The sequence below is a fragment of the Ammospiza nelsoni genome, chromosome 1 (genome assembly GCF_027579445.1).
Source record: "Ammospiza nelsoni isolate bAmmNel1 chromosome 1, bAmmNel1.pri, whole genome shotgun sequence".
NCBI lineage: Eukaryota > Metazoa > Chordata > Aves > Passeriformes > Passerellidae > Ammospiza > Ammospiza nelsoni.
In genome coordinates, this window is record NC_080633.1 from 38,185,702 (window position 1) to 38,211,975 (window position 26,274).

The following is a 26,274-nucleotide window of genomic DNA, read 5'->3' on the forward strand; positions in this document are numbered from 1 at the left end:
TATCCCTCCTGATCCACCTCATGTTACCATTCTTCTTACAGATTGTTTTCCTGCCTTAATCACTCCCTCTAGGCGACACCTTCATAATCAAGGCCAGTTCAAATAAAAGAAACCTTTTGCAGAAGGTGTAGTGGATGTGTTCCACTGATTCTTTCTTGCAAAATTAAATCCAACTATCTTGCATTATGTCTTTCTCTTTCACAATGCATTTTGAAAGATGTCTGTTGTTGGTAAGGCTCCATGCTTTTACTTGGCTAACTAGTAACAAGGCTACAGCATGCCTTCACCCTAAGAAAGCACAAAACTGAGAAGGCTGAGAGTGCTGGAAAGTCTATTTTGTCTGCCTGGGACTACAAAAGTTCATGCTTTCTTTTTTTTTTTTTTTCCTACCAGCTAATGGATGCTACCCCCACCTCTGTTATTATTCACAATACAATAGTAGTAATTTTGGCTAATACAGCAACTGATGTCAGGATTCTCCAGACCAAAAAGCTCTAAAACAACAACAAAAAATTAGATTCCCAGTTCAAACTAATACTGTCAGTGAGCTGGGCACACATGCACAGTTATAATACATAACTGCATAAGCCAAGAAGGCTTCTGTTCTTGATGAAGTCAGGGAAATTGCTTATGAGAGGTCTATCACACACTACCATAACTTCCAAGTAAAAATATTTTCCTATAGTTGGGCTGAAAATAAGTATTTGAAAAATAATTTTACTGGTGTCCTAAGCCTACAAGAAAGTGATAAAATTCAAATGACCTTCTTATTTTTGGAAAAAGTGTGTCATTTTCTAGTGACTCCAAAGCCTGACCAGCCAGTGATGACAGCACTGCCCAGGGAAGGTTGCAGGGAAGGATGCAGCTGAGACATCTGTATCCTACCAGTTACATGTCATTTACATAACCAGAGCTGATCTCCATGGAACTTCTCCTGTAAGGAAACTGGGGAAATTTACAGGGACAAAGTCTAACAGCCCTGAGATGCCCAACACTTGGTTCAGCCTAAAGCAGGGCTCTAACAGTGAGAAACAGATAAAAATTTTGTAGAGGATTGTGCAGTCTTTTTCATAGAAATATAGTTACTCTATTTAGTAGCTAACTTTTTACATGAGGATATATTACATTTAAAAAAAAAATACTTTCTTGCAAGGCCCTCTATTTGTTTGGTCAGTGAGTGCACATGAGAAATCCAGAATTACACCCAAGTCCTGTGCTTACCCACTAGAAAACAGAAAAACTCCACAGACTTTAGCAGTTTCACAGACACTGTCCATGAAACATTTAATTACCTTTGCAAGCCTTAGCACAATAGGAGATTAAGTGAAAACATGTAATGTAATTTTGAAAGATGATGCCAACATGATGACATGGTTCATATTGAACAAGTATCCTAATTTCTGTCTGATACATACAAATTCAATCTGCAGTCAATAATGGTGAAGATAAACATTGCCTATCATTATTTCCACCTTCTTCTAAGCTTACTTATATCTTCTGAGTTGCATCATTTAAATTTTTTGAGCAGTCTATCACAACACAACTCTGTAATCCAATTACTTTATTCACTCAGGTGTAATTGCGGTACTAAACACCAAGGATATGTGTAACATGATTTCTTTCAGATATGTTCTGAGAGAAGGCTTTTGCCCCCTAAATTGTGATCGATCAATTCACCCTTTCTGTAGAACCAAATATACAATAACAGGTCAAGAACCACAAAGGTCTTTTCTGAAGAAAACAACCCAGAAGAATTCTCTGTCATTATGGCAGAACAAAATGCTCCAATATATTATTCTCCAGGTATTTATCTTTCTATGGAAAGAAATCTCCCTCTTTCTGCTCCCTCTTCTCCTTCCCAAAGCGTTTATTCAGTATACTCATGAATGTACTCTGAGACTCACTGATCAGAGTGAATGAGTGCTTCCTGAGCTCACTAGCATCCTTGCATAATTAATTTGCCCAATCCCTGTTCTTGAGCTTCTTCCAGAGTAATTTCTATAATGGTGAGAGATTGCACCGGGCAAAAGCCTGCATCACATTGTGAGAAATTGGCATCGACACCATTCTTATGGTAGAACCATCCATTGTTTAGTAAAATCAATTTCATTTTCATTATGAAAAGGAATATAATATTTTCTTATGGAAAGCAAAACTTGTTTTATCTTGGTCAGATGAAGAAGGTAAAAATTTCATACCTAACTTCACTTGTTCCATAGGACAGTATTTTTATGACCATGCATCTGCTTTCACTATAAACTGCCATTGAGTGTGACATTACCTGAAATAATTTAGGCAAGATACAAAAATCTGCCTGAATATAGCACTGCATTCTGAGGCAACATACACTGTGCCAAAATATATATACTGAAGGGAATATAACTCAAGTTATTAATCAGTCCTCATACCTGGCATTTTTCCTTTAAGGACACCAGTACTTCATGCAGCACAACAAAATTTTGTTACACGTTGAAATACAATAAACAGGCCATTCATTTTGCCATCTATTTTATCCTTTTTATTGTTAAGCAAAAGCAGTTTTAAGCTTATTTTGACAAGGTTATCAAGTTCTAGATTCTGGAATTTTATACATTTTGTTTTCCAAAGTAATATGGTTGTTTAGGGGGATGCTCTTTAAATGGGGAGATGAAACATGATCTTTTGAAAACTGCTGTCATCAATAAAATTAACTTTAAGATTTAATCTCATCTTTACTATATTCATTAGCATCATCATTTATTTTCCCCATAGCAAATCTTAGTGTAGCTAGAATTTCAAGAGAATATTAAACTCATTTGGTATTTTTTTTCATTTAGATCAACCAAGTGATTAATCTCAGATTAATATTAGAATTATATACCAAAAAAAGTTAATCTATACACACTGCTATGAGCTATGCATATCATAAAATGAAGCATATATTCATTCAGCTTAGTAAATATAATTTGCTTCCATATTTGAATCTGGAACTGATATATTCCAAATGGACAACTTGAACAAACAATATATGCTACTGGTATTTTGTAGAAATGTACCCCAGATTCCTTGCACTAGCAGTGTGCACTACAACATATTTTTTAAACATTGTATTAATAATGTAAATTTAGTTCAATATTCAGGTTATACACAAATTATGATTATTTAAAAAACAAGGGATCCTGTTGAACTTAACATCAATTTTCTGAATAGTTCTGAAAAGTTCAGTTTTTTCTGGTGCCACCAAAAGAATGACAGTGTTGGATATGGAGCCAGCACTTGTTTGAATAAGAGCTTGTTCACAATACCTAATTGGAGTCAAGGATCTACACATGCACTTACCTGCCCAGACACTCATTTAATTTAGAAACTTTTCACTGTTTGAACAAAACCCACTTGATTCCCTCAGCATGCATCTTGTGAACTTATAACTAAAGAGAGTTGAGTAGGTGGGTTTGGAGTACCTTGTCTGAGCATTTTCACCTGCTTTCTGTTGCCAAGGAAACTATTTCTGTCTGTTTACCTTCACGATAAAAATCTCATTGAATTCTGAGTTTCTGATATTTTTTTGACTGAAGCAAAGCATCATGGAAGAGTAATGGTCAGACGCAAAGATACTACAAGAAATTTCATAAAACAGTAAAAGCTCAAAAAGCGCTTCCTTATGATTTGAACCTTATATCTGAAATTACAAGTTAATATGATTTCTATATACAAAACCATAAAAGAGAGTTCACAGAGTCATTGTAACTGCTCCTAAACACAGTCTTAATACACTTATTGCAATCACTGTTTTTAATACTATAATTACTAAAAGCTTTTCAAGTTTCAGTTTTGTGTTCAGAAAAATGTTGATTCAACTTCCCAATTATTTCATAAAAACATACAGTTTCACAGATTTTTCATTTTGGATTCTCAATATATATTTCAATAATTATTTTAATGTAAATATTTCCAATGTCCTTTTAAATCAGCTCCCACCCATAAGCAGAAATTCAAAACCCACAAAAAGAAATATAAATGCTCAAATTTCCTGATTACAACTCTATTTTATGTGAGCTTGACTGTAGCTTGTCCCAGGTTAAAGCTCCAGCTTTCTTCTAGAAGACTGTAAATATACATAAAATATAATTTGAACTTTTCCACTGTGAAAAGTTTGCACAGGTGCACAAGGAGGGAAGAGTTTATAGATTCTTTCATTCTCTCAATAGCTTGAAAGGCACCCAAGCCTTCCATGTACAGAAACATCCATAGAGAGGCAGTGTGTTTCCTTGTAATAAAAGAACTCTTATTCACTAGTTGTTTGCTTATTTAGACACATTTTGTATGTCTAAAAGAGTTCTATGCCAGTAATTTGCTTAAAAAGTGCCACTATAGGTGTGTCCATAAGACTTCTCTCTCTAGGCAGAAATACACATTACATAAAAAAAAAAAAAGGGAAAATAAGTAAAACGAATAAATGCTACCTACTAGAAACAAAAGTAAAATGTTTTATGTAATGAATCAATATAAATAGAACATAAATAGCTTAGTGGTGATAAAAACTAGTGCCATACCAAGAAAGAAAATGTGTATAAAAACTAGTTTTTTCTAAACAATTAGGCAAGGAGAAAATATTTTGAGAAAATAATCCAAAGGGAACAAAGGTTTATAGGGCACAGGAAATTGAAGATCAGTCAGTCTACAATACAGTTCTATTTATTCCTTTATATATTTTTAATTTGTTTTGCCTTGTTTTCAGTTTTCCTTGAGTGATTCTGTGAACATATTAAGGGTCTCAGTGAACTTCACAAAATACTGTATGTACCTGTAAGATTTGCCACTGCTCTTCTACCAACCAGCACAGAGCCTTAGCACTTTGTATCATTACTTCAACACATACCTAGAGCTCACAGACCTGCTTGTGAGCAAGTCATTAAATCTGGCATTAGAGTTAGCCATTAAATCAATTCATATGGTTGGTTCTTAAAGTAATACATATATGTGGATAGATCAAGTTGTTCCAAAAGTAGTGAAGGCTGAAAACTGAGGTTTATTTAATGAGACATGTAGGCTGTTGTACTACCATCAATACAGAAAAGGCCATGATACCTTCCAGTACAAAGCTTTACTCCTTCAAGCTGTTAGGTTCCCTGCAGGAAGCCACAGTTAGGGATATTTAACACTATATAAAACTTAAAGAGATGTTCTGACATCACTTACTGTTTACACTGCAGTTACATTTTGTCTCCTTCCTACAAAACTTTCTACTTAGTTGATGTTACACTGAAATCTGAAAATCTGTTGGGTTTTTTATTCCCCATTGAACAAAACCAAACTGAAGATAAAAGAAACTGGCTGCAATCCTATAAACTTTACTGGATAAGAACAGTGCTTCTGAAGTCAACTGGACATTTTAGATGTTGAAGTGCTATAGGAGAAGTGTCTCAGAAATGCTCTATATTTCTACATTGGCTTTAATGTTTCTCATCTCCTCTAGTCAAGCACAGGTTATCAGGTCCAAAACTGGAACAGTTATATGAAATCATAAGATGTATAAAGTAAAAAAAGGTTAAACTAGACAGGTATAAAAGCTCTTTCTGGATTTAAAACCTAAGACATTTGTTTGGGCAGAGATTACTTAAAGAGTGAAATTTCCAAATGGTACAGAAATTTAATGCTGAGATTCCAAAGTTTTTGGAGCAGGCAAATCTCTTCATATCTGTTCACAAAACTGATTAACAAATTTATACTTATTTATTTGTTCTCTCTTGTTTTTATGTTGCTCTTCCTTTTGCTATGGCAGAGCTAAGGAAAAGACAGTATGTCTTCCCCAGTCCCTAAAAAATTGCTTTCAGAAAACTGGTTTCTTTAGTAAAAACTTGTAGAGATTTCTGAACCTTCTTTGAATAAAATGGAAATAGGAATCTTTAACTTCACCTCCAATGAATAACTAAAACTGTGAATAGCTCTCAGTTTGCATCCATGACATCTCACTGCTAGGATAATTAGCATGCCTCAGTGTGCTTTGCAGCACCCCAAATTTATACAATGGAGCATGTTGTAATGAAAACTTCTATATAAAAAAACCAAGAACTCCCAACAAGGAAATCTCCTCATGGGTTTCCAAGCTGGTGGCGTACATTTGGAGTGTATGGACAGTTTGATTTGGGCTCAGTGAGCTTCAGGATGATTTCTGGATTTCACCACTGAGTACAGGTGAAGCAGCAATAGGGGGCAGCCAGGTTCCTATGTCCATAGCTTTATAATTTTTAAAACTGATCACTAAAAAATTTCTTTAATACGTTATGCTTAACATTACTATTAAATTGCATAAACCAGTAAGTTCTTTTTTCTCTCAGGAATGTATTCATGACTTACTTTTTGCAAATAAGTGCACAAATATGATTAGCTTTTGAAAATTGCTCCTTATTCTGTTACTGGTAAGTAATTTTTATAATTCTGCAGTGTAAACAGATGCTATTTTCCACTACACATTCAGCTGTAATGAGCTAATTCAATGTGTTAAAAACAACAAAAGATCTTCAAGAATGAGCTATTTGCTTCAATATTACAACCTCCTTTGAAATCTATGTTGAAATCATCAGTGATAGGAAGTTAGAAAATTATTGTAGAAGCCCTGTTGCAAAAGAAGGGCTCAGTTCATTTATTCAAATCCCAGCTGTGTTCTGTTACCTCCCTAACAGACATGTTATCCATCATATTGATCCCAAAGTTATTTTTTGACCAGAGCTAATATGCTTCATTACTTTTCCTGTAACAAAACAATATTTGGGCACAAGTTCTGAAACTGTTTCAACATTCACACTTATGAAATCATTATACACCAAAATCTAGAAACAATGAACCATGATATTTGCCTTGCCCTTTGGAAATGGCAAGGACCTCCTTCCTATGAAAGAGAGAAAAATAAAACCAAAACAGAAAGCAAACATGTTGAGTTTAGATTGTGTGGGTGAAATCCTGGCACCACTTAAGTCAACAGAACTGTTGACATTTATTTCACTCTGGACTGGCAACTGAAAGAAAGTGCAATGCTCCATCTGGAAATAGTGTGAAGAATTTAAAGATGGACGAACAGCTTTTGACTAAGCCAACAAAACCAAATGTACATCACAGAAACACATCAGCTGAGAAAAAAAAAGTTCTGTTTTCACCGCAAAAATGTGTCATAATCAACTTGGAATATGTTAAATGCTTAGGCTCACTATAGGATTTGTTTTAGTAACTGCATCATCTTGGTTGGCACTTTATACTAATATTCAGATGCTACTGGTATCTTGTGCATAAATATATGCTACAAAATAGTGAAAATAAAAATTAAGAACACCAGAACAAAAAAAAAAATAGCCCAAATAGAAATGACTTGATTTTTCTGCTCTTTTTTACTAGGTTTTGCTTAACACTGCTAGAGACAAGCATGGGAATATTTTCCAATTTCTTTTATATTTTAGCAAATCTGTTTGAGAAAGGTAATTGTATGTGTATATATATAAGTATTTATATAGTTACACACACAGCATGGAACGCCATCTCACCAGAAATATAATATTAGATGGAAAGCTTTCCAGTGTGGAGTACACTTGAAACATAGATATATATCCCCAGCAAACATCCGGCTATAAGAGACTCACAGTTTTGTCACAGAGACATAATCCATTGCCCTTTTCCTAGAGAGCTGCAAATAATTTGTGCAGCACTTTATGGACAGATATAAAGACGCAATGCATATCAGAAGCACCAGGGAGTATGACATCAGAAGAAGGCAGATAATCATTAGAACTCTCAGTCTCAACTGAACTTTTGAGACTATTTTTTCATTTTAAATACTTTTTCACTTTTGATCCGAGAGCTGGATTACATCTGTGTCTATCTCATAATAAAAATACAAACAAAATGTAATAAAAATAAATAGACAAAATAAATAACTCAATTTATGTCCCAAAGACTGTGCTTTGCAGTATAAATAATTTCAAGAATGACTGGTATTTCGACACAAATGAACCTTAGATAGACCAAGAAAACAAAGCCCTTTCCTTGAAAAGACCTTAAGGGTGTGAGTTCAGACCATGGATTTGGAAGGGTATTAGCAGACAGCAAACATTGTGACTGTAAAAGAAAGGACTTGCAGATGTAGGTTCCTATGATCTACCAAATTTGATGAATACTTGCCAGTAAGTTATCTGCCTGAGGCAAATTAACTGGCCTGAGACAAGTCAACATTCCCAGGGCATCTTCTGGCTTTCAGAATTAATGGCAGGAACCATGTCATCCCTGTGCCCGTGCATGTCAGTCTCCTCAGAGCCTTGAGAGGCCTCCACTCCCAGCTCTGGATGAGGTTCCTCTGTGTGCCACCTACCCCACCAGCCACATCACAGAACTGAAATGGCTTGGGTCCCTTTCGTAAGGGATCTGAAGATCTCCTGTTTCCATCAGCTATGACATTGGCAGAGAAAACTTCCACTACACCAGTTTATGCAAAGACCCATCCAGCCTGGCCTTGAACACTTCCAGGGATGGGCCATCCACAAGTTCTCTGTTCAAGTGCCTCATCACCCTCACAGTAAAGAATTTATTTCGAATATCTGATCTAGAGCTGTCTCAGTATTAAGCCATCCTTCCTAGTCCTGTCACTACATGCCCTTGCATATAATCCCTTTCCAGCTCTCTTGTAGGCCCCCTTTAGGCACTGGAAGACTGCAGAAAGGTCCTTCCAGAACCTCCTCTCCTCCAGACTGAACAGTCCTAACTCTCCCAGCCTGTCTTCGTAGGAGAGGCGCTGCAGCCCTCTGATCACTTTCATGGCCCTCCTTTGGATGCACTCACTCCAGCAAGTCCATGTCCTTGTCCTGCTGGGGCTCCCAGAGCTGGACACAGCACTCCAGGAGGGACAGAGGGGCAGAACCTCAACCTGCTGCTCACCCTGCTTTTGATGCAGCCCAGGATTCAGTTTTCTGCCTAGGCTACAAGTGCACATCAACAGGTCATGCTGAGCTCCTCATCCGCCAGTATCCCAATTTTTCTGTATTCCTAGCAGGCTACTTGTCCTTCCTTCCACTCTGCAGGCTTCCTTTTTGTGTTTTGCATTTCAAATACAAACTAGATATTACTTCCAGCTGAGTGGTTTAAGATGCATTAGCACCTTCAGGCTTACAGAAGGGAAATCTAGCAGGCTGCTTTAGGCAGAAAACTGGCCAGGAATAAAATTGAAAGCTTTCAGGCTAAGCCAAAGTGTTGAGTAGCCCAAATATGGTAGAAGGACAAGCAGTTACCTGCTAATGATGGTAACTCTATAGCCCAAGTGTTTATTCAGTCATGTGCAAAAATCTTTCAGTAAGTCAAACATGTCTATGACTTTTACTGTCCCGTTCTCGGCTGTTTTTGATGGCCTGGAAAGGCTCGGGATGGCCTTGGACAGCCCGCGCTCCAAAGGACGAAAAGAGTCTTCAGGTTTTTTCTCGGTCTTCAGTGTTTATTAGTTTTTATCTACAATATTTTCTCTCGGCCCGACAGAGGTCTGCACAGCAGCCAGCCATGAGCACACTGAGAGCCCCCGGGGCGGTCACTTATCTTTATACCCAAAACTACGTATAAGATATTTACCTATTTTCCCCAATACCTTTCACCCTTATTAACCAGTGCACTTTTAGTAAGAACCAATCCCAAAGTGCCACCACCACCAGCGAAGATGGAGGCCAAGAAGAAGAAGAAGAAGGACAGGACACGCCCTAATTCCTCCATCTTGTTTCTCTAGACCCCCCTGTACTGAAATTCTAAACCCTGTGTTTCACACTATAATTAATCTATCCCTTCACCATTTACCCCAGTGTGATCCTCCCATCCTCATACAGGTGTCGTCTCCTGTGCAGGATCAAAGTCCAACCACCAGACACTTCTGACAACATTCCAGGACCTCCGAGCCCCCCAAGGGTTGTCTCGGTGACTCTGCACATCAGGACTGCTGTGCTGAGATCCCACATTTTACAGGTTCAGGAATATGGATATAAGCCTTGATATTTTACAGGAGAGACCCTTTACCTCCTTTATCTGATCAGACAGATCATCATTGACCAAATCATTGGTCCTGCATATTACCACAGGAGGCAGCAAGAGAATTTAAACATTATTTTTGCAGAAAATGTGCAGATGTGGCACTTGGGGACATTGTTTAGTTGGACTTGATGGTCTTTGAGGTCTTTTTCAGCCTTAATCATTCTAGAATTCTATGATAATATATCTGAATGTATGGCTATTTACAGTGCAAGAATTTCAGAAAATGACTTGATGTTAATGATAAAATCATCATCCTGTTTATTTATCCTTTGGTGCTGATAAAAGAGAATTATGCTTCTCTCCAGCCAAAGGTCCTCAAGGGCCAGCCCATCACTCACCAGTTACAAGTTATCATCACTTATCAGGTTGAAAATGTATCAAAACAGCTTGCAGAGAAACACCAGGAGCCTTGTCCTAAATGTAAATCATCTTCTATTAATAACATACTGGAATGAAATGAGCTGCTCTTACCCACTCAGCCAAGGAAAATCCTGCTTCATAGCCATAGTTCAAACCCCTCAGTTTTCTGTGACTATACATACTCAATTAAAAATGCATATTTGGAATTGGTGGGACCTTTTTTACAGAAAAAAGGAATCATGTCTGCAAAATACACAGATTCTTATGACTGCAACGATCAGTTTCAATACTTGAGTCAGAATTCATAGTCCAATTTCTCTAAGTTTTTATACCTCCTCACTGAGACTCGATCTCTTACTATTCATATCAGGAGCAGCAGCCGTAAAAAATTGCCAACATGAGGACATCATTAGGGGCGGGAGAAAGGAAGGCAAATATTTTTGCCTTTACTTTCTTAATCAGGGAATACAGAAATCAACATCTTTTGGATACAAGTAGACTTTCCAAGAAAGATGATGTACAATTGTTGCTAATTTAGAAAATCCAGATTTAAATCAGTTGCCCATTTAAGCTATTCTAGAACTGCTTCTCTCATTGTTCCTTACTGCAACTACCAGAAAAAGGCTCATAGAATTCAACCACTTTAACTTCTGTATAGGTTTTATTAGTGAGTAAGAAAAAAAATATTAATTAAGGCTGACTTTGGAAAAGTTCTGAATCCTAAGTAAACCCAGCTGAATAGTGTCAGAATGACAAACCTCCTCCCAGTTAAAAAAAAAGAAAAAGACTTGCGGTGGTCAGGATCATGTATTTCAAGATTCTGTCTTCAAACCTTTCTGCTCTCTGGACTTGGATGTACTTTCCTTGGGATAACTTTTTCTTGGGTTTCAACAAATAGCTTTAGGATCATTTGGCATTAATAGCTTCTGGATGGCTCTAATTGTTCTCCTACTTTGAGATAAATTGAGTTTACGTTGTCACCTGAAATTTTCCAATTCTCAAATCACCTATTTCTGTCACTATACCCCAAATGTTAATCATTACCTATGATAGACTCATAGTGTCCTTTTTTCCCACATATTGATCTCCTACTCTGCATCATTGCACCCATTACTCAATATTGTTTGTTTGTTTCTTCTCCTATATAGCTCCTTCTCACTCTTGCAGACCTTAGAACAACACACCTCAGTGTCTGGACCAGAACCTTTGTTTTCTCACTCCAGTCCATACTCCTCATGGTCCTTATTGCAGAATGCCACTGCATCTGCTGCTTTCTTCTTCTGAATGTGCGTCCTCTCCTTGTTTCTTGCTTTTTTGCTTTTTTTTTTTTTTTTTTTTTTTTTTTTTTTTTTGTGGCAGCACCACCCCCAACAGCACTAATTTAGCACAGGAGAAGCTAATAAGCCTACAAATATCCCAGGCTTCTCCTTGTGTCTTATGCCTTGCTGGTTTACCATGCCTGTAAGGCCTGTCACCAATCAGGACATGGAGCTCAGACTCTAGAAGAACAGCCAAAATACTTCTGGACAATTTTTACATATACATGATGTGCATTTTCTTAGCTCTCCTGTGAAGGACGTTTCATTCTTACAGCCTTTTCACACACTGAAGAGTTACAGATTAGGCATGTTAAATCATTTTGGAATAAAAAATTCTTTGCCCCTGAGAATTACCCAAAAGAAAATACTGTTAAATGCATAAAAAAAATCTTCATTCTCCCAGTGTCCTAAATATTAATTATTTCCATATACTGCATGTTTTCTGACATCTTCAGATATTCTTACTCATTTATTGCTTCTTCTCAGAATGTGTTTACATTAGAAATCTATTTTATTACAACCGTTTATCCTTACGTATGGCTCTGGTATGAAAAACATGCTAGAGAATAAATTGAAGGATGACAGGTGACTTGTGATGGGCTATTTGTCTAGAACTGTATTACTGAAAACCCATAAAAAATATCTATTCAATAACAAAAAATATTTTCTGTCCTTTCTTTATAACAAGTGATGAGAGTCTTTGAAAAGGTAACACAGATTGATGAATCTGTAAAATAAAAATATGCCATATGCTCAGATTAATTACTAAACCATAAAAACAAACAGATTGTAATTTTGGAAGAACAACTTCTATGCAACTGATGAAATTCTGTATTTGGCAAACAAAGTATTCAAGCAGACAGAATATAAGGACCGAGGCTCAGTGATTATTTGATTTGCAATTTAGTGCTTTTATCATCAATTTAAAAAGAAACAAAACATCTGAGCAAATATCCCATAGTTTTAAAGCTACTGCATATACCAGTGGCTTATTGAATGATGAGATTTAGACATGTTTTGTATTGGTGTTAGACTGAGGTGAGAGATAATAATGCTGAAGTGTCTGCAGCTAATGAAAACATAACACCTTCTATTGGGTGGCATGGCTCACAGCAAAAAAAGCAATATATCACTGTCCTGAAAATGACCAGCAGGAATAGGAAAATGAGCTACTGCTAATTAAGCTTTTTATGTAAAAACACGATGGCTAATCAAATCCTTATCACCCCACCCTGTCACATTCTTTCTTCTTCATTTACACTTCAGCCTGTAATCCCTGAAGTATCAGCTTTATAGTTGTCTTATATGTTGTTTTTTTGACATGTGATAGGACTTACTTGTGACAATGATTATTAAGAGAAGATATCTAAAATAAAAAGTGACCATAGATGAAAAAAAGAATGGTACAATTAAACTACATCTGGTCATTCTGATAGCTAATTAAAAGTCATATTTAATTACTAGCAAAACATAAGGCACTTCCTCAAGCTGAAATTTCATCTTTCTTGTGACATCTGAAAACCACCTTTATTACAAGGAAAAAAAATTATTCAATAATGACCCCAATATAAGAAGAATTCATTAAATAAAGGAATTATGCCTTTGGATTTTAATTATGTAATTGCTATTAAATTGCTATACAACCTTCAGATAATTTGAATACTGATATTACCCTAACAAGATATCTAATTAAAAGCCAACAAAATTGCTTTTTCAAAAATTCTGGACTAGCATATAAGAATTGTAAGTTTCTACTAATGGAGTAGCACATAACAATTCTATTTTTAATTTACATTGTTAAAATTATTGCAATATTTGTACAATAAAGTGAAAAAGAACATAAGATATTTGAAATAGAAAAGCATTCTTTTATCATGCAGGGAAAGATCAACTGAACTTATTATTTTTGTCAAAGAAATAAAAAAATCAAAGCAAGCACTGACAATTTCAATACTCTAAATGTAAATTAAAATACTTCAGACAAAAGGCTTGAAGGCAAGTGATTCTCCCACCAAGGGATGATTTTCACTTGTCTCCAGGTGTAACATTATGTGCACTGATGGGCTGATCAACAGAACAGAACTTCTCCCCAGCTGTAATCAGGAGTGATTGATGGTTGGGACAAAAAAGTTGATTATCATGACAAGTCCGCTGATGCAGAGAAAATAGGCTATGCTGGGGAAAGGATAAAACCTGTTCAGAGACTACCTTATAAAATCTCCTTTTTAAGGGATAAAAAGAAACATTTAAACCTATCTAAAAATTGCTAACATAAATTAATTCAGTACATTTGCTATGCATTTGTATCTAAAGTTATCCCACCACAACACAATGAGACCTATCTAAATACAAAACAGAACTAAATCTATTTTTAAAATCATACTTTGAGGTCACCTCATCAAAAAATTATATATATATGAAAGTACCTGTATGGTCTACCAATAGAACATTACCTCAGTTTAAATACATGATTTGAATTCATAATTTAGATTATAAAGTCTGTGGGGGAGTTAGGTGTAAGTGCCATATTGAATTCTTTGCTGAAAAGAAGTCAGCCCCTTTTAACCATTTAAAACCTTTAAAGACTGCAGTTTCAATTGAGCTAAAAAAAAAAAATAAAATGCACAGGTGTGGGCAATATGCCCTCAAAAGTATAGTTCAAATGTGTGGTTTTTTCTTCCAATATAAAGCTTTTAAAAGGAGGTATTGGGTTGCAATTCCATTCCTTCAGAGGATAAGGTTTCCAGCTGTTAGCTGTGATGTAAGTAAGTACACAGAATAGCAAAATCTCCAGAGACTGCAAAAGACATGAGAGGAGTGAAAAAAGAACTTGGGAGCTGAAAAAGCCAGGCCTGGAGGTTCTGAAGTGGAAGTTGTTTACATCGGGGCAGTTGTGTTTAATAGTAACTCTTTCAAAAGGAAACATTATATTTGCTCCAAGAAGAGGCTGCACCAACACAGTGGAGAATATATTACAGGAACCTAAGGGAGTGCAAATTTACAGACCAAAAAGAGGAAAAAAAAAAAAAAAAAAAAAAGGTGTCCAGAGTCTGTGTAACATTACTTGGAAAGATTTTATAGGTGCTGAAAGACAGTATCATCATCAACCAAAGCCAAGTATAAGCACTACTAAAACACTACTTTACTCTTAATGCATTTTTAGAAGAAGTTTTTGGGGGTGGGGGGCTGGGGTGGGACATTGATGAAAAATACAATTTGCTGCACATTTTCTTCACTTTTTCTGTATCCCAGACTGGGATATACTCTTGTCTGCTTGTCTTTGGGGGTATTTTTATGTCCGTATTTGTGCCTGAGAAAGTGAACCAAGAGTCACTGCTTGCTAACTGGAAGAGACAATGTTTTGCCACTTTTACAATGAAGTATGTTATCTGCACCTACTATTAATAACCCAGAATCTCAGACTCCCTGCTATATGAAGTCTTATTTTTAAAAAAAAATGTGAAAGTAAGAACTTAAAACAGACTAAAAAAAAAAAGATAGATGAAGATCGCACAACAAAGAATTTAAAATTTTTCTTTCCTTTGAAGTGAGGACTTGCTTATGGAAAGTGGTTTCAGTAAAAACTCCCCAGCACAATTATTCTTAAATTTCAATTTCTTGTTAGAGTTGACTGACTTTTCATGTTAACAGAAGAGGTTGACAGAAAAAAACTGCCTCAAACACATCTAAGTGTAGGGCAAAAAGTGAAGAGATTTCTCTCTTTGCAGCTTAAACAGGCAGATTTTTCCATGAATGTCACAATACAGAACCAGAAGAGAGACTTCCTTCCCCCTCTTTTATACTATCTTTTCCCCTGTCTATACTAATTCCCTCATGTATACAATGGTGTTTTTCAATGTACAGTTTTCAATGTACCATACTAAACACTGTCTTCTTTCCCAATTCCAGCCAAAAACTTTAAAGCAGCTCTGGTTAGCCTCTACCTGCCCAACCATAGCATTTTAATTTCATTCATATATTCCTCCATCCTCCTCCAGGCAAAAAGTCTTTCTGACTCTGTTGTTACTCAAAGAACATAGTTACAGGACCAAATCCATTGAAACAACTGGAAACACGTTTGTAATTTGCCTGGAAGACATCTCAGTGAGTAACAGATAATCCACTCAAAGCAGATTTTGGAAGATCTAGGACCTAGGAGACCATTTAGGCCTGCATGCTGTCTCCCAGTACAATGTTTTCTGATACTTTTTTACATATTAATTTAATCATTGCTGAGAGAAAGGAAATTTCTGACAGTAACACACAGATGTGGAGGGAGGTTGCTTTTATTTCAGACTTTCTGTCTTATTAACTGCTATCACCTCTGCCTTTCCTTCAGCTCTTAGCAATTCTGAGATCCACGCCCACCTAAAGTTAAAAGTTGGCCCCAGAAGGGCAAATACTGCAACTGTTCTCTTCAGTGCCATAAGCAAAAACCTTTTCAACTAATTTGTCTTCATATTCCACAGTCAGAATACCAGCCATTAATCTTTTGCAATTTATAAACAGCACTATCAGAGAGAGCAATTGCCTATTCACATATAATTTCTGGCAAACTCTAGTAATTTAAAAGAGATGTCAAACCTTCTGCACAATTGACTTGTTTTATCAAAATAAGTGAGAGCTTTGAAAATGAAATAACCTAATAGGATGAACAGAGGTAGGAAGCAAGAGCTGCCAAATGAAAATAAAAAAAAAGTTTGAGTTTGACATGAACTAAATCCTACACAGCAACACCTGATGATCAGCTGAATGTTTTAATCTCTTTCTATAGTGACTCTGATATTCAGCTGACATAGACATTTCTCCTCAACCCTTCTTTTTCAGGGACCAGGTAGCTGAAAGCATTAGACTTTACTTTCTTCTGGATATATAGAATAGTTTAGATTAGAAAAGACATTTGAGATTGTCAAGTCCAACTGTTACAACAGCATTGCCAAGTCCCTAAGTACAACTTCTACCCATTTTTACCTTAAAGGATGGTGACCCAACTGCTTCCCCTGGGAGCCTGTTCCAGAGCTTCATTAATCCACTCCCCCTTCTACTACTGCTGCTGAAAGTGGCTAGAGAGTGAATTTTGAAAGTGCAATTCTTGTAACACGAATGCAGTGGACACCAAGGCACTCCATGTGTCCCCACCAGCAACCGCCTAAGAAAACAGCTGACATTAAGAATTTTCTTTCTTAAAGTTCAGTCACTTAAAACCTTCTTTTATACTACTGCCTTCTTGACCTGAGGCAATGTCCCTGTGGGCCTGACAGCCCCAGGCTGCTCCATGTTCTAGGACAGTACAGATTTTCTAGACAAAATCGGTCACTTTCATTAAAGGAGAGGAGATAAGGACAAGGATTATCAAGAGTTTGTGTAGTGAGTTTGTCTAGCAAACTCCACAGCTTGCAGACCATACAGAGACCACTCACAGCAATTACTGAGGGTCATGCAGAGTATTTAGATTGCTGCCAGTGCTTAAAAGACAAAGAAATAGTCACAACCTTATATGAGTCAGAGGACTCAGTTCAACAGCAAAAGTACTCCAAAAGTACCCTGGAGTTCAAACATCAAAAGTACTTCAAAGGCAAACAAGGTACTCTGTCAGACATGAATAATTTCTGCTTTTATGTTGTACAGATATATAAAATTACAGTATAGAAACGGAAAATTATGGGAAAGGTACTTTATACAACAAAAGGAAATTATTTTTACTTTCTACTTAAGCATTATAGAAAGATTTAAGAAACTGGAGGTTATGTGAAAATTTATTGCTACTCTTAAATTCAGATTATTCTGGCTTTCATAATCTACAAATTAAGTTACTTATTCCATACATGAAAAAGGTTATATATAAGAAAATAAGGATGATTTTGTTTCAAAATGAATACTGAAAAAAAGGAAAATAAAAATAATACAAAGTTTGAATCCTCTAGTATGGGAAAGACCAGAATTGCACAGGATCTGACTGCAACTCATATTACCATCTTTAAAACTGTAGTCTAGGAAAGAGGATGTAATTCTTCTAAAATATGCAGGCTAAACCAATAAAAACAGACTCCACTGAACATCATACTAGGCAGAGGCTATACCAGATTGCTTGCAAAATTCTTCATGTAAGCAATTGAAAAGCAGAAAATTCAGTGCTATTTGATTAGACTATTAGAATGCCAAAAAATCAAGTAATTAAATATTTTGTTAGCAATTCTTTATGGTTTCTATATAGTATTGATGCAAATGCCAGATATCCCATAGAAATCTCCAGCCTAATAATTTTCTGCCATTACTAGCTACTTTTTACAGTGACTACCACAGACCAATACCTCTGGAAAAATATCCACTTTGAGTGTATTTCCATTCTGACTCATATTCTGATCTCAAATAAATATCATGTATAAATCTGTAACTGGAATCAGTATTTGTTCTTCCTTACTTTAACTTCATAATACAGGAAAGATGGTGCATTATTAGAAAGAAATAGCATATATAGAGAGACAGTTACAGAAATATATAAACTTCATACATATATATATATATATGAATAAGTTTCATCTGGATGGAGTTTTGTGTTTGTTCAGGTACAACTGCTGCAATCAATACAATACCTTCATATAGTGATACTGATTTTAAGAGGATCCTGAGCATCTGTAAATATTAACACAAAAGAATCTTCCTTAAAGAACCAGGCTGATGAATTCATATAACACAGGCACATTCGTTTTGGAAAGAAAAAAAATAAAATGCCCCAAGATAATCAATCAATCAATCAATCAATGTTCTTGATGGCTAATAATGCCTGCCAAAAGTGACTTTGTTTAAAAAAGCTGAGCACTACAATTCATGCAGAAATTATTTGGTTTATACCAAACCAGGATTGTAAATCTCTAGCTTAATTGTAAATCTGAATCTAACCCATAATTGTTGTACATTTGCATGTACAACCAAACATGCAAGAATAAGACCCTGTGGTTATAGCCACAAACAGAACAGTGATTGAAGCAAATAGCACTGATTGCTTCAAATACCATTTAAGCAAATTGACCAACAACAGATTTCAGATCAGAAGGGTGAAATGCTAAATAACTTCTAGTATTTAACTGTACCAGGCTTTCCTGGTTCTTAATGGACCAATATTTTAAAGTTCCCCTCTGTAAATCAGAGACCACAGGCCAAGTGTGACTGTCATTGGGTATGGATGAAGAAATCCCTATTATATCTTCCAAACTACAGAGAGAGATTTGTAAATTAGTCAAGCAAGATGTCATATAATCTCTCAGGAGTGGGATTACATTCACCATCTCTTGTCCAGCCTCAGAAACAGGTGCCTAATTTGTGAATACTCTATGCCAACAGGCACCCCTCAACTGTCTGTACATTTCCTTCCAGAACTTCACTACCATTACAGTTAAAATTGTTTCACAAAGCAGTCCAACAAAAAATCTCTTAAATCAAATTAATCTGAAGAATTAGTCAAATTTATTTGTCTATCAAAACCAAGGAAAACAAAGATCAATTAGTCACTAAACTCTTTTAACTCCCTTTGCCAATTATATTTCCCTGGCCTTTTTTGCTGTACATCTATGCAGTTCTTTTTACTCTCCCTAGCTGAGTGAATTTTTTTCATGTCTTGTCATATTAGTGGATGTGTTCTAAATCCTCCAACTAATTATGCTTTCATTGGAGTGTGATGACCACTGTTATAAATAATTCTTCACCTGAGGCATTGCCAATTTCGACTCATAGAATCGTAAAATAGTTTGAGTTGAAAGTGACCTTTTAAAGGCCATCTAGTTTAGCACCTCTGCAAGAAGCAGGGATATCTTGAACTAGATCAGGCTGCACAGAGGTCAGTTCAACCTGACCTTGGATATTTCCAGGGATGGGGCATTCACTTCTTTGGAAAACCCATTCCAGTGTTCTGGAATAACCCCCATTTTAAAAAACTTATTTCTTATATCTGATCCAATTGACCCTCCTTCAGTTTTAACCCATTACCTCTTGTCCAAAAGTTTGTTCCCATCTTTCCTCTAATTTCTGAAAGGCCATAGCATTTCCTTCTCCAGGCTGAACAACTCCAGTTCTCTCAGCTTTTCCTCACAGGAGAGGTGTTCAGGCCCACTAAACACCTTGGTGTCCCTTCTCTGGACATGCTCTCACAGGTCATTGTCTTTCCTGTGCTGAGGATCCCAGAGCTGATGCAGTGGTCAAGGTGAGGTCTCACAAGAGTGGAGCAGAGGAGAATCCCCTCCCCTGACCTGCTGCCCACACTGCTTTGGATGCAGACCAAGACCTGTTTGGCTTTCTGGGCTGCAGGTGCATATTGTTGTGCAATATCCTCCATGTGTAGCCTCCCATCTACCAGACCCCACCAGTCCTTCTTGTAGGGCTGCTCTTGAATATTTGCTGTGGAATACTTACTTATTGATAAATCTCATATTTGGGGGGAAAATTTATCCTAGGCTTAGTTGGGTGAGTTTTTCTTTTTTTTTTTCTGCATTAGCCATCATATTTGGATTATGATTCATAATCCCATTAACCCTGACATTTACTCATTTTAGTACTTGTGCATTTACTTTTTCCAGTCTAAGCACAATAGCTCATGCTTTTATTTACTGCACTTGTCAGAATTCCAGACTGTTTTTTCCAACTGGAGATAATTTTGGACTGAGATCTGGGACTTACCCCCATCCATCAAGAGCCTGCCACCCTTCATCTAGATGTCATCCACAAAACTGGCATGTGTACACTGTCCTGTCTGGCACATTGCTAACGAAAAATTAGAGTAGCAGTAAGCATGGAAGAGACTCTTTCAGATCCTGACTTGTTGTGACCTTTTGTTTTGACAGGAAACCATCAGGAGCTACTCTCACTGCAGCTCTTCATTCTGTTGTGCAACCAACATTTAATAATTTTACCTGGACTGTATTCCTCTACTTACTTTACAGGACTGTCACACAGGAGTGTATAAACCCTTGCTACAGCCAAAATATGTCACATCTATTTATTCCCTATTATCCATTTGGCCAATTACCCTGTCAAAGGAAAAAATTAGATTCATTTGACATGATTTGTTCTTGACAAATTCATGTTGACTGTTTATTATCACCTTATTATGCCCTAGGCCCTTACAAGTTGATACATTAATCTTTTGTTCTAGATATCAAACATAGCCTAAATAGGAAATTAGTCCTCTGGTCCTGCTTCTTTCCCACCAGAAGTTAGAACCATAATAAAATACTGCAGAGTTATATTGCATCCTTAGCCTCAAAAAAATCTTTCACTGATTTTTTTAATGGAAGTTGGTTTACCTTTTAATGTTTTATCTTTTGAATCCAGATAAATTCATACAGTGGAACACTATATTAATTTGGTGATACCTTTGTTTCATAGAGATGGAGAAAAATAAGGTAAAAAACAACAAATAAGGACTGATGAGCATCCCTGATTTGCAGGGAAGTATTACTACTGTTGCTATTAAAGTCAAACAATAATTTCTGGCTCATATAATTGGAAATATTTTTAAAGTGCATCATAATGGAATTCAAGTCCTGTGAACGGATCAGAATGCTGCCCAACCTTTCTACAAAGGCAAACTGGGTCATTACTCAGCCATCTCGTTAAGAGAGGGAAGAAAAAGGTAATCCCTTTGCAAAAAATTGACCTTGTTGTCAGATACTGATAACTACATAACTTCATCAAATAATCTCCTGGGCAAAAGAAGATCACATAGTCAAGGCAGAAAAATTCAGTGAGTGGTTTTTTTTTTCTTTTTTTTTTCCAGGCCATAAGCAGAAAATTACTCCTACGGCTACATATAGGCATCTGAAATATCCTACTGAAGTTGTCTGGACCACATTTTACAGATACTTTTAGATCTTAAAGATTTAATGTTTGCTACAAGCAAGCATTTGCTGGTGCAATAGCTCTCAGCAGCTGCCAACATGCAAGTGGCAACATCGGGCCCTTGCAGCTAAGCATATATTTACATGTTTCACCCTAGTTTGAATGCGCAGTGTGAGTGTAAATGATATGTCTAGATTTCTCTGGAAAAAAAAATGGACTCCACAAAACCTACCTTTGCTGTTCTCATGTTTTTGCTCAGCATGGAGAGGCTTTGGTTATTTGCACATTCCTCCCTTTCCTTGTATGAGATTTATTTAAAAAAAACCATATGAATACACAGCTGTCATGAAGATTTATAGATAACTCCTTCACAAAGAAGCTAAATTATTTTAGACTATTGTACCGCCTTTTCTCATCTTTTTTAAATGTGATTTTTATACCATGTAACCAGGAAAAAAACCTCTGCTGCTCTATCTAAAGGGAGAAAATTGTGTATTCTATGCAAAAAAGAAAAGTCCCACAGACCAGTTTTATTGTAAACATTTTCATAATATTGTTGTGTAGCAGGCAAATGGAATTTCTATTCATTAGTCTCTGATAAAACCTATCTCCCGCATCTAAAAATAGAGACATATTGGTAGAATAGACACAAAGCCTAAATTCCTAGACAGAAAAGTTATTTATTGTTGTTATGGATTTAAATTGTGTTCAACAAAATATGATGAAAATGAAAGGTAGGAATATTGAGTAAATGAAAACTTTTTCATGATAATAGGAGAAAGAATTACAATGTGTGTTCTTGCCATTCATAGTAGAGTTATCAAAAAATGATAGCTAACAGCTCTTTTTCTTCAAAGCATTTTTTCCTTTGAATCTAAATATTAAATCTTTAGTTTACCACATTTTTTGCTTCAAACACAGGTGGAAATTTCAAAATTACCTAAGCAATGGAAGAAATAGCTCTGCCTATTCCCCTCATTTTGCAGAAAAACATTCCTAAACTGCAGTGGACCTCTGCATACAAATTATTTCTAGAACATCTCAGCAGAGCACTTTATGATTTTCAGCAGTAATAACTATAAGCACTGGAATGAGGAGACACCATCATAAAAATATCCACAAATTGCCTCTGTGTGGTAGTGAGAAGAGGGAGAGATATCATTCCATGTTAATCAATGGGTGGATTTTGGATCGTAATCTCTCAATCGATCAACACTGTGGTAGCTTTAAAACTTAGGCAAATATTAAAAGTGGAAAATGAAACATACTCATCAAGAAGGTCTGCCCATTCTGTAGAGATAATATTGATCTATTAGAGAGAGGGGAGCATTAAAAAAATCTTCTGAACAGTGTTGGCTATTTGAGTTCAAGCCTCAAACACTTGAAGGTGTGAAGGGACAGATATCAGCTAGTCTTCCAAGAGTTTTCTGTGAACAGCTTAAATTAACACATGCCCTCTGAAACCAGTTTTTTGGACACTATAGATGGCTGTGAAAATGGCCTCTGGTTCCTCCCTCTCTGTTCTTCAGAAACCTTTCTAAAAGCAGCAGAAAAGGAGCAGTATGGGAGCAGAGTAGTCCTCTGAGTAAAAAGTATCAGTGTCCACTGATGCTTTGCTTCTCTCTGTGTAGGAGGACTTTTACTTCAAACATTTTATTCTGGAAAATGCCTAGATCTTCTCAGCTGAAAAATTTTCCACTCCACATATCAATCCAATTCGTGTAACTGCTAATGGACTGAGTAACTTTATCAATATGTTCATCTTATCTTTTGTCTAGACCTTTTTGAAGACAAACAAATGGTATATCCTCTTTGAAAGGAGGTGTTTCACTCTGATTTGTAACACAAGTATTTGATCGCTCTTTCAGCTATATACTGTGTCTGGTTTAGTGTGACATGCTTTTACCTGAGACAAAGCTGAAAAAGCTGAGAATTTTGAGTGATAAATTGGACTGCTTGGTTGGTAAGATCCATTGTGGCTCAGAAGTCACCATCATCCCATCCTCATTAATGACTCAGTATCCACAGTTCTAATTTTGGCATCTGATTTCTAAATGGAAGAGCCTAATTTGACTCTTCTATTTTTATCTGTGATGGACATGACAGTTCCAGAGAGTGTATTGCCCTTCCTTGCACCTCTCTTTGAGAATTATATCAGTGTTATAAGAGAAGGCGTCCATTCAGTAAATGAGCTAAATAACCTGGAGTCATCAGTAAAATTAAATATGTGATGCTGTCTGGTCCAGAAATTGTGACTGAGTTATTTTTGAAATTATTTCTGAGGGATAAAAAGCTGAGAGGAATGAAAAGAAATCCAGTATTTTCACTCCCAGATGGGAAATCCCTACAATTACGCTTCAAGGTTCAATTTAAGATTTTGTCAAGCTCGTGGTTTTGATAAATAATCAATAAACTAAAAATAGTACAAACTGTATATAAATAGCTGCCTTGTAAGAGGCAGGAGTACAAGAAGTATTTCACTTCTTCCTATGACTAGAATTAGAAAGGAACCTTGTGGACACTTTTGGGTTTGACCTCACTCTAAGTCAAAACATTTTTATACTGGCAGAAGTAACTTCTATATTTAAATAATGTAGTGAACTAAAGACAGGGGAAGATTAGTTCCCACTATCAATGCCCATGTGAAGAAACTTCCTGAAGAGCCTAGAATAGCAGAAAAAAAATCACTTTACTATGTCAGGTTTGGTCTGCATACACAGTGATTCTGAGAAGGAAATAGAAGGGCTAAAACCTAAGAGGCTTTTCTGTGACACAACAGGTATTAGTTGGCAAGGAGCACCACAGCACAGCTCCCTTGGATAATTGTGGGAGACAGGTTTCCTTCCTTGGTGTATTAGAGAGCATCTCCAGTTCAGCTTGTTCTGCTTTGTTGCTGGAGAAGTGACAGGATGCAGGGTAGGAGCCAACTGAAGGGACACATAACCAGGACTGGTAGAAGAATTAGGATCCAGCAAATATACCAGCGTTATTAGCAGTAATGGATCAGTAAATTCTTCCTATTTACACTCAGTGCAGCACAACTGAAGTTGATGAGCTTACAGGGATATATTGGCAGGGAAAATCTGGCTGGGTGTATAAACACTACCAAGCCATTGTGTTTATTTGAAACACCCTACAGCCTTTTCATCTGCTGAGCGACAAACTGAAATCATAACGTTTCATTTAGGCTCAATTTCTGAAAATTATGGCACATCCTAGTAGATAAGTACATATTTCTCATCTGATACAAAATGATCAACTTACATCAGAATTGAATCTCAGCTGGCAAATGTTGCATGATATGATTTGCTTTCTTCGATGAGGAAGAGGAACTCCAAATGTATGATTTATTACAGCTTTTTGAATTGGGTCCATCTGTGAAAAAAGAAGAAGAAAAATAAAAAGCTTTTGCTGTTCCACTGCGTGCTATGTTATCTAAAATCTCAAAACAGATTCTGCATCATTCCATACCATGATCTAACAGAAAACTACTATTTTTCTTTAAACATGAGTATTTATTTTTTATGTAGTTATAGAAAGAGGTTATGCAGAAGGAAAAGAAAATGTCATTGACTTTCTTGGAGTACGTATATTTAGCTCAATTTTATATTTCCCTTTACTGAGGAAAGGTATGAGCTGTAAACGCTGAACAGGTTTTCCTACCCAAACATCAATTTGTGATTTTTATATCAGAGAAAAGCTAGCTCAATAAGCAAAACAAGAACATTTTAAATAAAATTACTAAGAAAAAGATTAATGAAAACGTGAAATAATATTATGTACATATAATTTCAGAATAGCACACAATACTTCAGTATTATCAAATAATAATATCCCGTGAACCAATAAATAAATCTCTTCCTTGAAACAACATCTACACAATTTACAAAAGATAAAAATCCTCCAAATATTATTTTCAGTCATTTGAAGGAAACTATTTTGTATAGACTGTGCTTTAAGGATGAATTTGACCTTTATGAAAAGGATTATTCTGAGTTAACTTCTACCAGAACACTGATCTGATAGTGTCTGCAAGTCAGGTTCCCTATTAAAAAAAATGAATGCCATTTTGGCAGAGAACTTCACAAAAACTACTTGAGGTATACTTTTTTACTTGGCGGATTGAAATCAACTTCCCCAAATTCATTGAACAAAATGCTTCTTATTTCTTTTTCACAAAAAAACATTTGACAGATACTTTAAAAATCTGGTAATAGCTCTGCAGCAACTTGGTTAAGCCACTGATATTTTTTTTTGTCTTTAAATAGTTAAAAAAATCACATATTTTGAATAATTCTGATAATCAGTATTCACAGTGTACATAATGAAAAAGATTCCATCTTTCTCCTTGCCCATGTCTCCATGATTCACTATTTTCTAGTCTGTTGGCAAAGGGTTATTTGATAAATAAAGAATCAGAGCTTGTCCTTAGAGTAATCAATTATTCATGAAAGCTGTAATGGTAGACAGTCATGGCCTCTATTGCAGTGAATCCAGAGCAGATCACTACAGAATTTTTGCATCACCTGACAGCTGTTCAGTGTCAAATATGAAATAGGTCTTTAAATTAATTCCTGTTGAAAAGAAAATAAGATTGGTAAAAAAAAAAAAAAAAATTACACAGACACACACAAACCCCCCAAACAAACCAAGGAAGACAGCAGAGCTTTATAGAACAACAGACTGGTCTGGAAAAAATTCTCAGTTTGAGCATCTTCTTCAATTTGATATGAAA

General features: G+C 36.1%; 1 protein-coding gene across 3 annotated transcripts in view; it reads right to left on the minus strand.

Annotated features, from left to right (window-relative positions):
* Window positions 1–26,274, minus strand: part of ZNF385D (zinc finger protein 385D) — a 412,526-nt gene that overhangs the window by 72,826 nt on the left and 313,426 nt on the right. For all 3 annotated transcript variants that reach the window (XM_059473342.1, XM_059473350.1, XM_059473359.1), the window contains one exon: window positions 24,804–24,914. In XM_059473342.1, coding sequence (XP_059329325.1) covers window positions 24,804–24,914 — 111 coding nt within the window. The remainder of the gene's footprint in view (window positions 1–24,803; window positions 24,915–26,274) is intronic.